The 18278-nt window shown below is 35.2% G+C and overlaps 1 protein-coding gene across 2 annotated transcripts in view; it reads left to right on the top strand.

Moving 5' to 3' along the window:
* Nucleotides 1-15269, top strand: part of LOC147073623 (uncharacterized) — a 200806-nt gene extending 185537 nt beyond the window's left edge. For both annotated transcript variants that reach the window (XM_085944963.1, XM_085944965.1), the window contains exons 3-7: nucleotides 6600-6754; nucleotides 8087-8243; nucleotides 9487-9645; nucleotides 12208-12354; nucleotides 13393-15269. In XM_085944963.1, coding sequence (XP_085801089.1) covers nucleotides 6600-6754; nucleotides 8087-8243; nucleotides 9487-9645; nucleotides 12208-12354; nucleotides 13393-15146 — 2372 coding nt within the window. In that variant the 3' untranslated portion in view covers nucleotides 15147-15269. The remainder of the gene's footprint in view (nucleotides 1-6599; nucleotides 6755-8086; nucleotides 8244-9486; nucleotides 9646-12207; nucleotides 12355-13392) is intronic.
* The last annotated feature ends 3009 nt before the right edge of the window (nucleotides 15270-18278 follow it).

Here is an 18278-nt window from a genome sequence, read left to right as displayed (position 1 = left end):
CGCCTTTCAAGTAACTGCCGCCCCCAAGCGACGCTCAATCTGCCTACCCCCACGGGACGTCATTGCGTATTCTTGTTTGTCCGGTGGTTGTTTATCCAGTACAAATCTTGCAATCGATTTTTAACTAACTTCCCGACTAGCTAGACATTTGAAACTTTTAGAATATATCAGAAAACGATGCCGATACATTCTTTTAATACTTTTAGCCACCTTGAAGTAGAATTGAATTCATTTTCAGTTAATTCTGTTTTGTATGAAAAGTTATTTCGGAATAAATCCGCAATCCAATCCACTATATTATTGGTTGGTATGGGGGTGGTCCTAGCAACTAAATTATTAATATATACTTGCGTTAATATGGAAATCAAAATGATATTTCAGTATACTATATGTGTTTGTTTGTTGCAAAATAGCAAAAAAATGATTTGTTGACAATTGCCTTATTTGTCCTAAATTATTAATAGGTACACAGAATTGTCAAGTTTATATGATTCAACAGAAAATTTAAAAACGTGGTAAGTATATAAAAAGTTCTTTTTATCTTGTAATTATTTTATATTTAATATGATTAATTACCACTTCCTTTAACACTGTGTCGCGGTAAAAATCAAGTTTTCTATTCGACACTATAGTGTCGAATAGAATCGGTGTAAAGATCTGTCAATGAATTGCAATGTCGTTTACAACTTTTTATACAGTTACTTGATATTGATTATTTATTAGAAGTATTAAATAGGTTAAATTTATAAGCGCATACTTTCTTTTCTACTTTCTTATTATATTATTTGTTATTGGTAATTAAGTCATTTTTATAATTTGTGTTTATTATTGTATTACGGTGCATTGGCCAATCGTTGTAATGCCATAACACTCTTTTTCTAAATAAATAAATCTATAATTATGACGATGACTATTATTCCTTTATTTTAGAGGTCAGTCCTTTATTTAGGGCGGTTAATTAGTTTCTTTTAAAACCCTACCGCTGTCAGTTATTTGGATTTTTTTAAACCTTAATTTGAAACACGGAAAAGCAATATCCAAACAGTAATGCCAACGTTATATTGACAGGAGAAAACAATCTCTTACGCTATACTCTAATAGAGACACTGACGACTGGTACAACGGAAGACGTAAAATAAACCCTTAGATTGACATCCGTAAAAACTTAAAATGTTCATATACCTACCTATATATATAATATTAAAAAAGAAAAATAGGTAGGTACACCAAAATAAAATCACATAATAACAAGTCACGGTCACAGTGTCACCGGCAAAGGGCGGAGGTAGGCTGTTAAGATCCGCCATAAATAGTGCACTCTAAACTTTGTCAGTCATACGTATTTGTTTTCGTTGAAATAAGACTACAATTTACCGATTTTGTTGGTTAGTTTTTAAAATTCAATTAATCCGTGCGGAAACCAAGACATAATAGATAAAGTCTATCTTTAAAATATCTTACATTATGCAATTAAATCATACATAACTTTAATATTTATAGATAATTTTTATCTATTATAGTTTGGTTTAGGCAGGTCTTAATGAATTTAAAAAAAATGTGTAATATGTATTATTAATCCAATGAAACAAATAAGTTTGAATGAAAAAGTGTGCACAATTTTGTAGTGTTGCCCAAAATATACAAAAACTGTTGTGGGTTGGTTAGACATGGTTTAATTGCTTTTCTAACCAATATCGTATTCTGTAAATTATAGTGTTAGTTCAATAAAAACAAATACGTATGACTAACAAAGTTTAATGTGCATTATTTATGGCGGATCTTAACAGCCTACCTCCGCCCTTCGCTACTACCTCCAAGGCGTCAATCCACGCATTAGCCTCCGTTTTGGTTTGGGTGTATGGCTAAAGCTCCTCTGAGGAAGGCATATATTATGTTGCATGATCTATGGTGTGGTCCATGGTCTGAATCTCACTAAACAGTGGCAGAGTGGGGACTCTTCAAGACCCATCAAATAAGTACATCTGAAATACGCACACCCGATTCGACTTCAACGGATCTACGATTACAAGGAGTTCCTCACGCCCGATGGCAATCTGAAGATATAACGAGAGAAATAAATAATATTAAGTATATTAGTACTTTGAATGTATACTAACTACGAGTATTATAAATACAAATTAATAAAAATATGATTACATAACATTACTTCATAGTTAAAAAGGAACTCTCACCTACCTGCCATTACATCAAAAGCTCCCGTGAAAAGCTCTTAATGACTTTTTGAAGTGTAGATAACACTTGAAGTTAATAACTTAGGAGTTTTTCTCATAAAAATGAGAGTTTTCCGCATGCGTAGGTACGCTTTTGCGAAATTGCTCCTTCTGTCCAGTGGTTGTAAGTAACTTAATTATATGATTTGAGGGTCGATGATAAACAGAGGTTTTCAACATTTTTACTAAACCGACACACTTGACCAGCTACCAAACTCCTCCGGCACACCAATCATCGACATAAAACATATGATTATATACCTCCCCAGGAACGGAAAAAATCAAATTATGTAGTTGAATGGAATCTTCATTTTTATTCCTCTTCGTCAGGACCTCATGACTGAGGATCGAGACCGGAATGATTTGGCTATCGAATAGCATTATTAACCGGTTGACACCACTCCTCTCAGCATTACGACACGCAAGATCTGTAACCACTGGAAAACCCGTGTAAGTAATAAATTGATGCAACCATCCATCGTTTGATCTACTATTCCGATGCAGTACGTATAGAAGACAAAACAGCGCGGACGACACAAACGGATACTAACAATCCTTATAATGATGAGTATGATGACCATTAGGCCACGCGCATTCGATAACCCTATTGTGGATGTGACAGCTCGCAATAACTCTAAGGTGATCACCCTTAGTAACACCTATGTGTATAGCTAGGCTCAAAGTTCGGAGAGTCTGAGTATGGGGAATGTAACCGAAAAAGTACGAGAGGGGGATCCACGGTTAAAACAATGAGACATTCTAAGTAGTAGGTGAGGTAAATGTAGAAGTCGGTGACATCTGCTAACCCCTTCGAATTGGATCCCCCTCCAACCATTTTCTGTACGCGCGCCTGTAGGTATATGACATTCACTATAATGAATGATCTGTATCCATTTTTTCGAAAGTCTTCATGAGAAGTTTTGATTCAGGCTTCAAGTTTTAACAGGCATACAAGGGATGAAAAAATTATAAATATTTAACATTCATAACTTGAAAACACCTCATATATTATTATATACCCACTAGAAAAAATCATATTTAAAAAAAATACAATGCTCGACGGGATTTGAATCCGTATAACCACTGGTATCGCGCCACTATGCATTAACCAATTATGCTACGAGCCTCCTATCTAATTGCGATGGCGACGACGACGACGGCAGAACCCTTGTGGCCGTGCCACAATCACTAAAGGCTGATTGACGAAATCAGGTGTCTGCTCACAAATTCGGGTGTTTGTAACGCGGTCGTACCAATGTACCCCTAAGATTCGGCGGAGACATCGATTCTCAAAGCTCAAAAGCCGATGCGTGCGATTTGGAGTATGCAGATGACGTAGTCGTTTTTTCTAGTGAGTATAGGTGTTTTCAAGTTATGTATCGTCACTGTTCTGGCAGAAGACACTAATTCGAAAAAATTACATATTGAGTTAGTTATACCAAAATGTTCCTTATTTCAAACATTACCGTCTGAAAACCTTCTTAATAAATAAACTTTATTTTAAAGTCATCCTTTTTACGATTACTTAATAAACTCACATGATAGACCATTTCAAACATTTTAACAACTTCAAAGTCAAATTACTCAAAACTAGTATTCTCCAGTTAGTGTGTTCTGCCAGAACAGAGACGGTATGTTCAATATAATATGGAATGTTACATTCTCAAAATCTTGTGAATTATTCGTTAAATAAAAGAAATGGTTTATTATAAATATTTAGATGAATGTTTTTTTTCTTCTTCTTCTTCGTGACCCGGATTATTTAACTGTCATTCATAAGGGTTTCGTATAAAATGTAATGAATCATTGTACCTATACCACGGGGTTGGTACTGTATTATAGTACGTAACATTTATGTTTATTATATATATATATTATATAAAATGTTTTATATGGTAAAGTAACCAGTTGTTTATTTCTCCAAACCACAATTTAGCACGCGCGTGTAATTTATCTGATTTACGGTTGAAACTTAGTACAGGTGGGGAGGGTCGCACCTCATAATCAGAATCTCTTTCGTAACAGGTAGATTTACCTGCTGGCGCTTCCAACTTGGTCTATATTTTACGAGGCATTCAATTGTTTTCGTACCGAAGTTAGCCCTCGTACAGCCTTGTACGTAAGAAAGTCTTTTATTGTTATAAGTTGTTCTTCATGAAGCTTTTTAATTGATTTTACGTTTAATAATAAACATTTTAGTGGTTTGTTACTGTTTCCGCTATTGGAAAACTTATTTAAGGCTTTACATGCTCTAAAACTTTTACGTTATTATGGTAATAATCTTCCCACATACAATTTTACTGTTTTTTTAGGTTACATGTTAAATTGTACGTAAAACATTTATCTTATTTAACTTATCGGACAGAGATGACCTTATAGCTATAGTATACGGTCTCCCAAGTTTATTAGATTCAATATGAACATAAATTCAATTTTCATAGCTGATTTTGGCAAAATTCATGAATTTAAGAATGAAAACCTAACCTAACCTAACAAATAATCCAGTATATCGGCTATTTTCAAATTTGATTGCTGCTGGCTTCCTGTCAAGTGTAAACCGACAAGAACCGTGTTTTATTTAGACATGAATTTTATGTCAGTACTATAAAACGATCCAATGAGGTTGGACGGTCTTTAATATATGGCCATATATTTCCGATACAACATTTCACGGTGAAGTGTGATACGGCGAACTGCATACGTACGGGTTTCCGGACACGGTTTTTTATCGGGTAATAGTTAAATATTCCCCACGATCAGGCTATTGGAAAATCGTTCCCACGTTGTTTTTCAGTAGTTTTTTTATACCGATTGAAATATCCATAAGCAGGTACATATAATTCAGATATAAATAAAAGCAATTTCATTGAAATAAATTATCATTATTGCTGTTATAAATTCCTGTGGGTCTATTCTCTACACATGGCGGCTATCGACGGTAGTTTATCATATTTATGTATTGATATATTCTAATTGTTACAATAAGTTAACCGTTTAAAATGTCAAAAAGTACTATGTATTAACAGATCCTCTTTTGGGTGTGTTAACTTTTAGAGTGAGATAGACAGTTTTGATAGTTTAGACTGCTAACTTATTGTGTGTTGTAATAGGTACCTCAATACATAACCAATAGAAACCAACAACAGTTAAATAATATTAAAACAAAATCCCTCAAATATACTTATAGAATTGTCGCGATGAATAAACATATTTCGAAAAAGAAAACATTCGTTGCAAATATTTCCAATAACTTATTCTATAACTTCACTATTGATCCAACGTGGATAGTACAGCCAACAAACGTTGAATTTCAGAGAGATTTTTCTGTACCTGTACCCGGACTTAAGTATGTGTAAAAATTAACAGTTTTAAAATATTATGATCTAGTATTCTGGTTTACATATTATTATGTCAACATAATAAATGTAGGCAGGCTTCTTCAGCGGGTCTATTCTATACACGAGCCTGCTTTCGGTCCGCTACGGCGGCTAAATAGGGTAGGAAAGTATAGAATTATTAACACTTATTGTAACAATTACAATAAGTTAACCGTCTGAAATGTCAAAACTGTCTATCTCGGTATAAAATTTATCACAAAGAAGAGAGGTGCTGTTAAAACATAGCACTTATTGTATCAATTACAACTAACTTGTTGTAATTGTTTCAATAAGTGATAATACTTAGATACTTTCCTACCCTAGCTAGCGGCCGAAAGCAGTCGTGCAGTTGCAGGTCAGACAAATGGTTGAAAATGATCTGCGATGGGTTCATGCATGGTTGATTTAAATGATTTCAATTAAATTGAGGATTTGGACAGAACAGTTGCGTAGAATAAACAATCGCATATTTTTATTATTTAACTTTGAATTCAATTCAATCAATTTGGTCACTGATTTAATGAACTAAATTATTGTAATTGTTACAATAAGTGTTAATAATTCGATACTTTCCTACCATATTTAGCTGTCATAGTGGACCGAAAACAGCCTTGTGTATAGAATAAACCCGCAGCTTGATATAAGGTAGTGTTTTAAATAGATTTTAATCGTTATGTTTATTGATATGTAATTCTATAATATGTTTTGTTGAACACCGGTATTTAATTAAAACTACCGAAATACTGGTATTGATATATTCATTCGGTATTGCAATCCCAACGTCAGATGTCATAGAACTTAGTTATACTGGTTTTGAAATATTGTATTAGTTATGACAGCTAAAGTATGTTCAAAGCGATCAATTACTGTTTTGTGATTTACGGATTTACACCCTGAAACAGCTGCTAACAATAACTTGAATTGACAAAAACTTTGTTTCCATAATGATGAGTTGACTTGGTACTGAATCCGAATTGTTTTTTCTTTTTAGGTGAGAGTAAATGGGAGCAGGTGAAGCCTTCCGGAGACTGCCCTCCGTCCCTGCAGGAGCACACCGCCGTAGCGCACGGCAGTAGCCTCTACGTCTTCGGGGGTGAGGTTGGATTCTCGTCTACGGAGACGCCGCTATGGGTCTACGACGTCAAGGTGAGAATAAGCATCGTAATTTTTGTAGTCTTTCTTTCTCTCATTCAGTAGACTTCTACCGATATTTTTTTTTCTTTGGCTCTATCTTTTGCAGTGTTTTACGGGAAATGGACGCTGGTCAATTGTTCAGTTTATTAGAATTAAAACTGGGTAAATTTGGTAGACTTGGGATTCGAAACTGAGACACACACATTATTAACACTTGAGGTTGTACGGATACTATCCGTGACTTTATGCTTTATACTGACTTGCTCTTAGGTAGAGTTGGGTTTCGGGAATTCTCGAGAAATTTTCAAGATTTTCCATCCCGAATCTCGAGAATTGAAATTTTTAACATTTCGGGAAATCCCGGATCTCGAGAATCTTTTCTCGGGATTAGGGATTTCTGTATTATCAAATATTAATTGAATGAGCGATTTTCTATATGAAAAAAGTGGACAGAAAACACAAAACGTTCAAAGACTGATCGGGGCATTTAACACAATTAAGCCAACGTCGACTCAAAATGAGCGCAATTTTTGCAACATCAGGGAATTTCGTATCTCAAAAGCGTATGCGATTGTCTGTGTTTTTTGAAATTCCATTTTAATAAGTAATGTTTTGAATTATTTTTGTTTTCTTACTTCAATTTTGTCTGTCTTCTTACATACATTAAAAAATCTCATATTTTTTTTGAATTAATTGTCTGTTTTTACACTGATTTTAGGATTTTACAGGTTTTTTTTTTAATTTCCCGATATCTCGAGAATTCTCGAGAATACTTTTCTGGAAATCCCGAATTTCGAGAATTCAAAATTTCACCATTTCGGGAAATCTCGAGATTGAGATTTTCTCGGGAAATACCCAACTCTACTCTTATGTATGGTTACATACTAACTGCAGTCTGCAATTTAGAAAAGATCTTAGCTACGTATTTTTCTCGACTTATACGAGGTATAAATGAGAAGTCTGCCATTCTAGGCAGTGTTGACCTGTGTGTCCCTGATAACTATCTTAGAAATATAGAGCATCAGTTTGCGCCAGTATGTACCTAATTCGATAAGCATTTCATGTAACAACTACTAGTTAAAATTGTCGTAATTAACTAAGATGCCCGTAGTTGAATTGGAAAAACATACTGGCGCGATTCCAGCAGATATAGGTTGAAGTCCCGTAGGGTGTCGTATTTTTTATACAAAATGATTTTTTCTAGTGTGTATATTATGCATTAGATGTTTTCAAATTATGTATGAATATTGCTTTTAAATAACAGTACCCTATTCTATAAAACAAACATCTAATTCTAGAATCTCGTTTATAAAATAATAATGTATGTTTATTTATATGTTTCAGACCAACAGATGGCGCAAAGTGGCGTCACGCCGAGGAGTTTCAGCTCCTCGCGGGAGACGAGGCCACTCCGCCCTCGTGCATCAGGGCGCCATGCTCATTTACGGAGGATACCAGGATCTGAAGGGATCGCTGAATGACCTATGGGCTTTCTATTTTGGTAGATATCTTATGTGATTCTCGTTAATAGTAGTAATGACGTATAAAATACCATAATTTATAATATTATGCACCTCTCTATGTCATATTTTTATAAAGGTGTGTACAAAAGTACCTATTAAGAAACATTTTACAACTATAAAACCAAATAACCTTTTACAACAGTGGTCGGTAACAGGTGAGAGAAAATGTCTCTTTTGATCTGGACTCGACTAAATTTTCTGACATTGGGAATATTTAGACTAGTATTTCTGTAATTCTACTGCACTACAGTCATATTGTCTTGGGAGGTTCTTCCTGGGAAACTTCGAGCACAAATTTGAAGTGAAAATCGACTCGTTAGTTTCTCCACTGTATGCATACTCCCGAAACACTGTGGAAAAATGGCATATGGTAGAGCGTATGAGGGATGTTAGTCGTTACTTACTTTGTTCCAACCACACCCGTTATTCGTTTGATATCAGATAGGTTGATCGTGTGTGTGTGTGACAAGTGTTTGGGCAGAGTTGAATAATACACGACTTGGTGTTTTATATAGTTTATATTATGGCGCACATTAACTTGTTTGTTATTACACGGCAAATAACATGGTGTTAAATTATATTATATCGCTAAGATTTAACATGAAACTTTTAACTTGATAATTCAGTGAACCTATACCTATAAATTCTACACAGGAACGAGGTTTCTAGACAACTGTCAGATTCTTATTTCTGCTTCGTCACTGTCTATACCCAAACATGAGCATAGACAATGGCGTGGCAGTTGTAGAGTTGAGTATAACCTCTACAGGCGAAAGCATGTGTAAATTGCTGAGAAAAAAACTTTCGCAGGATCTATTATTGAAGCTTAGGCATAAAGTCCACAGAGGGTGTGTGAACCACTTAACCAAAATACAATGTGATCTAATACTGTTGAGCTCAATAAGTGTGATGGGGCAAGAGGGTGCGTGGGTGGGTTTGTTTACATTGTTAGAGGTTTGGTTAAGCATCAAGTGCCTTTCACACCATTCGTTTATCATTTTTGTTATTGAGCCTATCGATCTGAAATCTTCACCAATCAATTGATTATTCATGCTCGTTTTCCAGATATTTAGAAATGTAAAAAAAAGATGCCGTAAATCTACTTTCTGAGATAATGAAATGAATGTTAAGAAGCAATGTTTGTGGGCTTTCTGCCTTACACTATGGGCGCAAATAAACAAAACACCGCAATGGTATTAATTACTATATTTCTATTTTCAGAATCAGAATCGTGGCACTTGCTGTCATCGAGTGTCGGCGGTGGAACCCTCCCTCCTGGCCGGCACAAGCACTCAGCTGTATTCCACGACGGAGCCATGTGGGTCTACGGAGGCATGCAGGACCTCAATGACAAGTCAGACTGTTGGAAATGGGATACAGGTGGTTAATTTTAGTCAATGTGCTTTTGCTGTCAAGCTCTGTTAGCGTAGCCTTATAGGATAGATTATCAATTAGGTACATCTTCTATAGAAGTCACCAAATATCAGTGGCGGAGAGTATCTTTTAGAGGGAGATGAGCAATGTGTAACTGAACAGTCATTACTTATGAGACTTTGAATTTTGTTTGGTCGTCAGTACTTGTTTTATTGGGAAACATATGGCATAATAAGTAATAACTAGGTGCATTTTTTTACATGTGTATATTTGCATTTAATAATGTAGCGTTTATGATCTACTAATCATATATAATTAGTATAATTTTATATTTATTAATTCAAATGTATTTAAGTAATAATTTTAACTATAAACATACGACATAAGCATGAAGTTCGATAGTTTTGACAGAAGATATGACATAGTTAGAGCGACGCCGAGCGAGAGAAAATGATATTATATGCTTCATGTAAGAGCAGTCGGAAATAATAATGGTACCGATAATTTAAATTTACCCTATGTAATTCATGCGCAGTAGAAGAAATCGCAATCTGCACAATTTTAAAGTTAAGTTATTCCACTGTAGGCATCTTCTATTTCATTTTTGATTTGAAATATCATATAAATATTTACATAAAGCCAGCCACAAAGAAAAATAACTTTTTGAAAATGATTGAGCCGAGTTGCAAACGAAGCGTTTTTAGCAGAAGAATACAACCACATACAGGCGGACCTCGACTTACGAACGTTCGACTTTCGCACAATTCGCTATTTCGCACATTTCAAAAAAAATCGTTTTTTTAAAACGTCGCGCTGGCCGTGGGGTTAAGATATCCCCTTCTCGCTCGCTCACAAGCAAGTGCATTTCTTGCTTCACTTGCATCCTGCTCGCACCCGACACTTTGCTTGTGAGCTAGCTAGGATAGGTTTAGTCTTGCGCAGGAGCGCGTGCGGGCGTGTCATGTTGTGCGTTTTGCTAATTTTCTTCATTTGAAATATTTCACCCAAAAAATTTATAAACATGAGTGAGAAACGGAAAAAAACTGCAGTGTTGATACGAACAAAAAGAAATCAAGGACTTATAAACTTCACATGACATTCTGATTGCGGTGAATCTTTTGCTTCAATCGGATGTTCGTATGATACAAACAGGTCTACTACGATATGTTCAATTTTGAAAAATAAAAATAAACTTAAGGAATACGTTCAAAATTGTGGAAATTTATTATCTTTAAAGGTTGTTTCCAAAAGACACGGCATAGTTATGGATGAAATGGAAAAATATTTGTCATCATGGATCGACGACCAACATCAAAAAGATATCCCTCTGAATATTTCAATTATTCAAGCGAAGGCTCTTAGTTTGTACAAAGATTGGAAGGCTAGAAAAAGAAGATTCTAACACGATTTTTCAAGCAAGTAACGGTTGGTTTATATTAAATTCACTGGAGAATCGGCTGATGCGGATAAAGATGCTGCAAAAGAATTTATTTCCTCATTATCCAAAATTATTGAAGATAGAGAATATTCCTCTAGCCAAATATGTAATGTAGATGACACAGGTTTATTTTGGAAAAAATGTCTAGTCGTAACTTGGCTGGTGATTTAAAATTGATGCCAATGTTAATTTATCAACCAGAAAATCCCAGAGCATTGAAAGGGAAGGATAAAGAATTGCTTCCAGTAATCAAATAAAAAAGCCTTGGTTTACTGCGTTAATATTAAAAGATTGGTTCACTTTACATTTCGTGCCAGCAGTTAAGCAATATTGTAAAGTTAATGATTTACCATTTAAAATATTTTATTTAAAATAAGAAGAAGAAGAAGAAACACCCGCATACCCCACTTAAACATGTCTCTTAAACATCTTATATTTACTTGATAAATAAATATTTCAAAATACACACGATTTAATTTTTTTTTTACTTCCCTCTACTTTCGAACATTCAACATTCGCACACCTTTTCAGGAACCAATTATGTGCGAAAGTCGAGGTGCTCCTGTATATTTTTTCTTTTTTTTCAAACATACAGTTTTGTTTTCCTGGTTATGTATCAGGTGGTATCGCCTTCACCTACCTTTTCATAATATGGAGATGTGTATATTTTTTTATGAAAGATTTTCCCCGGATACATAATATAATGTTAGGTATATTAGAAATAGAGAGATAGAGAAATAACTTCCATTTTTGATTAATTTTAGATTTTAATTCTCATTTTATAAAGTTCATTTTTATATCTTTATTTGACTTATCTAAATCGGTATTGATTCGAAGATCAAACACTTCTGTTAAATATACATAATTTTGAAAAACACTTTCTGAAAAAATATATTATAACCAATAAAAAAAATCTTTTTTGAAAAAAGTAAGCCACCCCAGCAGGGAATCGAACCCTGCATCTTTTGGGTTTACGCGCCCCGTCCGTTGCATTACCTCTATGCTACAAGGCGACGTACTAATTGCGACAAATTTCAACTATTTAACCTCTGTTAAGATTAGAATCATTTAATTTAGAATTAAAAAAAAATAGTTTATAATAGAATAATTTTGAAATTGCATGTTTTCAGTGTCGAGTCAGTGGTATCAGATCAGGTCAAAGTTTTCTCCTGGTCCTCTTCACTCGCACGCCGCCTGCAGACTTCCAGGATACATGCTCATCTTCGGAGGGGAAAGCAATGGCCAGCCCACCAACGAGCTTTGGAGATTACATTTTGGTAATGGTGTCTTTTATCATTTCTAGTAATCATATATCAATCGGTGAATATACACTTGTTTTTTAAAGCCCAATTTTTACCAAAATACAATTAGTACACACAAGACGCCTGTCTACATCAATCCTTCATATTGTAAAAATATTTTACCTCCAAATAGGTTATTTGAGAAGATATTATCTCTTTCATATACATAGAATGTCCAAATAACCTACGATTTTCTATTGATAGCAATCATGCCATTCAGCATTACAAGGGTGACACTTTAATATGTATGTTTTGTTGTTAAAACAAAATAATGGAGCGGAAGCGATTATCAGCATTTCTTCAATTATAACTAGATCAGTAGGGTCTATTATGATTTGTTTAATTGTGACAATGCCACCTTGTACGAAAAAGCAAGGATATGGTTATTAATAATTCAAAAAAAAAAACCAGGGAAGGGAGTAGGCTGAAAGACACGTATTCTGGATCCACCAATAGGAATAGGATGATTTGGGGACACCAGAATAATTCGATGATCGATAACCATACGAATGTTCTACAGCGATAATGATGAATGGACTACGTGCAGGAATACAGTGACGTTACAATTTAAAACAGCAAAGGGTTGACAAATTCCCAAAAGTCTAAAATATGGATTACATATTATATTAAATTAGAAAGTATGAAGAAGAAACATTATCAAGTTAACTAAACGTTTAGTTATGAGCAGTGACTGTACTCAGAATTTCACTGGAATGGTTCCTAGCTTTGAAATTGACCTTCGTCCTAGATATGTCGATGAATCACCTACTTACCTAATAGTCAAAAATGCTTGGTTGATTCTGAGTCCAGAGCATGGTACAATTGAAATATAATAAGTAAAATGTGCGTCGAAATATGTAGGAACTGTGAGGAGTGCAGTGCACTTATATGGTACGCCACTGGCACTGTGTCTTCAGAATTGTTATGTTATGGATAATAGAATGTGCAATTTTTTTTCATTTTGTTATTGAAGTATTTAAGACTAAGTTTATATTGTGTTTTTTATAATTTCAGCTACCGAAACGTGGGAGAAAATTCATGTATCCGGAGTAAAACCGCAACCAAGGTCTGAGAGTGTCGCTTTGGCTGTTTCTGAGCTTCACCTTCAGGGAGAAGTGCCTTCCACGCCTTCACATCATCACTCGGCAGGTCATCCCACTGCGAGATCGCGAGCTCCACGAAGAACTGCTCCCCTCACTACCAACGGCGAAAGGTCTCGACATTCGTTGTACCTTCCCAATAATAAGGTGTCTCCATGTGAAAAGACCTATGTGTTTAAAGCATCTAACCAAAACTACGTTGATGGAAGTCCGTCTCAGACTTCGGAGAGTATAAAATTGATCAATTCAAGCGCGCCGAACAGTGGAGGGTTTCTTAAAGAAATTTCTAAACTGTCACAGATAAACATTTCGAGGTTAGGTCACAGCAAATGTAGTTATAGTGTTCTCACCAGTAATAATGATTCTACGGAGAGTTTATTATATCAGCAACAGCAGACGGGGAAGCAGAAAGTAGCTGATGAAGAATGGGCTTCGCAGTCTAGTAAAAACTCCATGGTCAAATCGCAGAGTGCGCACGTTATTAATAAGAGAAAGGTCGTACTCAGTGGGCTCATTTCACCGGTCGTTCCCGAAGACGGAAGCCTTGCGCCGAAATCGTATGTCAGTCGACACCAGGCGTCGATAAATGAATGGCGACGGAAAGAAATGACACGGGAACCGATTTCCGTTCCGAATTTCAGTGATCTGACTCTCACTACGCCTGTTTTGACTCCTGTAGAAGCTGCTCGGTTAGTTTTTCTAGATTCTGAAGAAGAAGAAGGATATAATAATGACGTTTTCGATCCGCCAGTCGACGATCATGATATAGTTCAAGTATTACCGGCTCCTGCACCGTGCGATTTTGCGATTATTCACAAAAAATTTCAACCACAAATTAGAGAAGACAGTTATACTTCGCATCTCGGTTCGTATGCGGCTGAAAATCATACGTATGAAAATGTACCAAAGTGTACAATAATTCCTAAATCTACGTCGGTACGGTTTCAGAATTATCCAGATCTCGAAGAAGCTTCCGATGAAAATATATCTACATCTGATTACGCAAGTATCGAAGGTGTTAATAAGATATCTTCGATTAGTACTTATAGTATGTCTACGAGACAAAGTTATACTCCTTTGGAAGAAAACGGTACAAATGACTTTAAGTGTGAAATGAAACATTCTGATACCGCCTTCGGTTTCTGTAATCCGAATTACATGGGGCCTGATATACAAACAATATTAACAAACAATCGTAAACAGACACTCCAACAAGATCAATCGACTGGAAATTCTGTCGGTAAAATGTTAAACACGCCAGACAGCGGAATAACAGACAGCAGGAGTGACAGTCGACAGTTATTCATGATGGACGATATGATCGAGTTGCAAGACATGAGTAATTCAACGCATTACGGGCAAAACGACGATGTATTCAGTCCTAAATCGCACGAAGGGAGATTGCCGCCGAGGTCTCTGACAATTGAGTCTCCTTGCAGTCCTTACGTAGTCGTAGACGCTGCCGTTAAGTCACGAGCAAAGAGTGCAAGTAGAGCAGAGAGACAGCGAACACGAGAGCCTTTTAATGATGACGACGCTCACGACATGTCTTGTTTTACGTCGGATATTGTAATTCCTCTATATGTCTACATAATAGGTGGTAAAGAACACGGTCAGGTCAACGTATTCAAAAGGCCATTGTCTGTTTGGAAGTATCAGCTGTTTTAGAATGTGTTTTTTGTATTTATTTTAGCATAATTATTATTGTTACATATTATTATTCTTGTATCTTTGTAATTTATTTGAGCATGGCTTTTCTTAAAAGCTACACGCCTGAGCGGTTGATTTAATGTTACTCATTATTATACCTTGAAATAATTTAAAATGAAACTGAGAAGTAATCTTGTTTGATGTACACATTGCATTTGAAGTGGAATGTGTATGTGATTGAATTGGCAATGAAAAGGGCTGTGTTTGACACTAATTTCAATACAAGTGTTGAACACTCACGTCAATTTCTACATTGTGATATATTCCCCATTTGCAACTGTCAGTAAAGCTAACCGTTCGAACCCGGCCAGACGGCAGATGATAATACTAGCGCCTGAATACGTGCATGGATTTACTGGCAGCAATAGTGTGTATTTTAAACTATTGTGACAATAACTGTTTACACGTAAACGTGCTGACTGTCTCATCAATCTCATTCTTCAAGAGTAAGCGAGACACGATGTTGTCATTTTATGATACTACTATTTGACAGGTCGTAAAAATCGGTTAACCTCAAAATGAGTCTCTCCGCGGTGTATTTTTTTTTTGCCGGCAGGTTTGCCACTATCGAAAAAACCCAACTGTCGCATAAAAATTCAGAAACTTTCAAACTTTTTTGATTTATACATGCAATTTGGCAACTTGCATGACAATACGTGTTTACACATGCATTTTCTTGTTATGGCCGCGATAATACGTACTGTCACCAGTAAATTCATGCATGTGTAAACGGGGTATAATACTTTGAAGTTAAACCATAGATAATTCCACAGTCGGTGACAGTTCATACAATTTCATATTAAAGTGACATAAGTCCTGTGGTTCAAAAGCAAATGTTCTGATGTCAGTTTTGTCATCCAAAGATGTTGTAAACTTTATTCTATAGAGATGGATCCTAAATGAATATTCTCATTTTGTGGTTAACCGATTTTCACGACTGTTAAATAGTACCATTAAAGGACACCATCGCGTCTCGCTTATTCTTGAAGAATGAGATTGGCGAGACAGTGAGCACTTTTACGTGTAAACAGGTATTATCGCGATAATTTAAAATACTCACTATTGCTGCAAATAAATCGATGCACGTGTATAGGCGCTATTACTCAAAAATATTTTTATTCAGCAACATTTACACAGTTATTAATTTCTGTATTCAATTTTCCTATACAACAATTGTTGCTAACTTCATATGTGTGCCAGCAAAAGAGCCATTCACTTGTTGTTTCTTTACAATGGTAATACCAATATTTGATTATATTATTTCTCTTATCTTTGAGTTTTGTTTGATAATGTTAGAGGATCGAGCTTAGGCAAAATTGCTAAGTCTGAAGATTATACCGTCGCATTCCAAATTAGTTTAAGGTAGAAAGTTGTCCAAGCCCTTTGTCCAATAATAATAAAAAGTAGACACTCAATGTCTAGGATTATTAATTTTCTAACTGTTTTTTATTTGTAAGATTGTGTATAATAATTAATTATTATTATGTTCGAATGTGTACATTATAACATTAGAATAGCGATGTAATCTCATGTCTTTTAATGTATTTATAGGACAGTAAACTTATCCCCGTCCTAATTGGTTTTATTATAGAAGAAAAAGTCTGTTTTCACCTGTTAAGTTCCAATTTTACTTGCGCATTTAAATAAGGTATGCAATTTGGAGTTGTTTATGATACTTAGAAGCTCCAGCAGATCTATTCCAATGTAACGCTTAACTCCGAAATCATTAATCATCAGGATAAATAATATGCTATGTTACATTCCAAGTGTTATGTATCCCGGGATATAAAATGTCAGAAATAGCATTTGGTAATAGCATCTATATCTTACTATTACCTACATTACGTCTGTCATTACAACGTAAAATATTTTCAACAAATTACAACGACAAAGTATGGATGGCATGGACATTATTATGTGGAATATGTTCATATTATGACGTATATATTATACGCAACAACAGAATCTATCCATTAAACATATTTACATAGACTGGCCGTTTTTTTTGGTTAAATATCAAATGTCTTGGGCATCACGCATGCACCGTCATTTTGTATGTTAATCAAATGTCAAATTGACAGCAAATTATCAAATGATAGTGACATTGCACAAATATCAGCAATATAATATTGCAATGACTTAAACAAAATGGTGGTATTGCAACAGCTGACCTAAAACTTATCTGAAGAGTGGATAGGGGAGCCACTGTCGAAAACTACCCAATCAAGACTCGCAACTGGACAGAGTCTGACTTCGATTGACGTTTTCAAAATGGCATCCATATGGTAGTTCGTAGTTCCATTATTAACCGTTCTTTAGATAAGTTTGTAGGACTGTAAATGGACATGCCTGTTTCTTGGTTAATAATCAAATATCTTGAGCATTGCATATTATGCGCCATCATTTTATGGGTGAGTTAGTCAAATAATGTCAAATTGACAGCAAATTACTAAACGTCAGTGTCATTGCTCAAGGGCACAGTTTGACGGATATCCTATGTACCAGCTGAAGTATTCACCTATTATTTTTGTTTAAAATAAAGTTGTTATCTCGGATCACGACAAGTAATGCTTTGGTGTTACGGTGTTATGTAGTTGGAATAAGTCTGCAGGTGTGACTGTTTGTGAAGCTAAAAATGGCTAACAAGTAAGCACTAAAATATTGATAGTGTCACAGGTGACATTTTTCCATATGGTATAAATGAATGTGGAACACATTATACTACCTAAACACATACAAAATACATTAGTCCCTTAGAATCACCAGAGGTTACTTTTGAAGTTCCTTGTGCCTGTGGGTGAAAACATCAATGGTCTTGCTTATGCAGACTGGAGTTCTAGCATCATATTTACATGTGACTTCGATATTGTGCATGTTTGAAAATTACATAAAAATCTCGTGTCCAGAAACTTATACGTATACAGTTTGCCGTATCACACTTCACCGTCAAATTTTGTATCGGAAATATAAATGACCGTATATTAAAAACCGTCCAACTTATTTGGGTCGTATTATAGTACTGACATAAAAGCCAGTAGCAAACAAATTTTGAAAATAGTCGATATACTGGATTATTTGTTAGGTTAGGTT

Source organism: Rhyacophila brunnea, unplaced genomic scaffold (genome assembly GCF_057557595.1).
Source record: "Rhyacophila brunnea isolate RB1 unplaced genomic scaffold, BYU_Rbru_1.0 scaffold_17, whole genome shotgun sequence".
Classification (NCBI taxonomy): domain Eukaryota; kingdom Metazoa; phylum Arthropoda; class Insecta; order Trichoptera; family Rhyacophilidae; genus Rhyacophila; species Rhyacophila brunnea.
The sequence above is the reverse complement of the archived record's forward strand: the minus strand, read 5'-3'. Positions and strand labels throughout refer to the sequence as shown.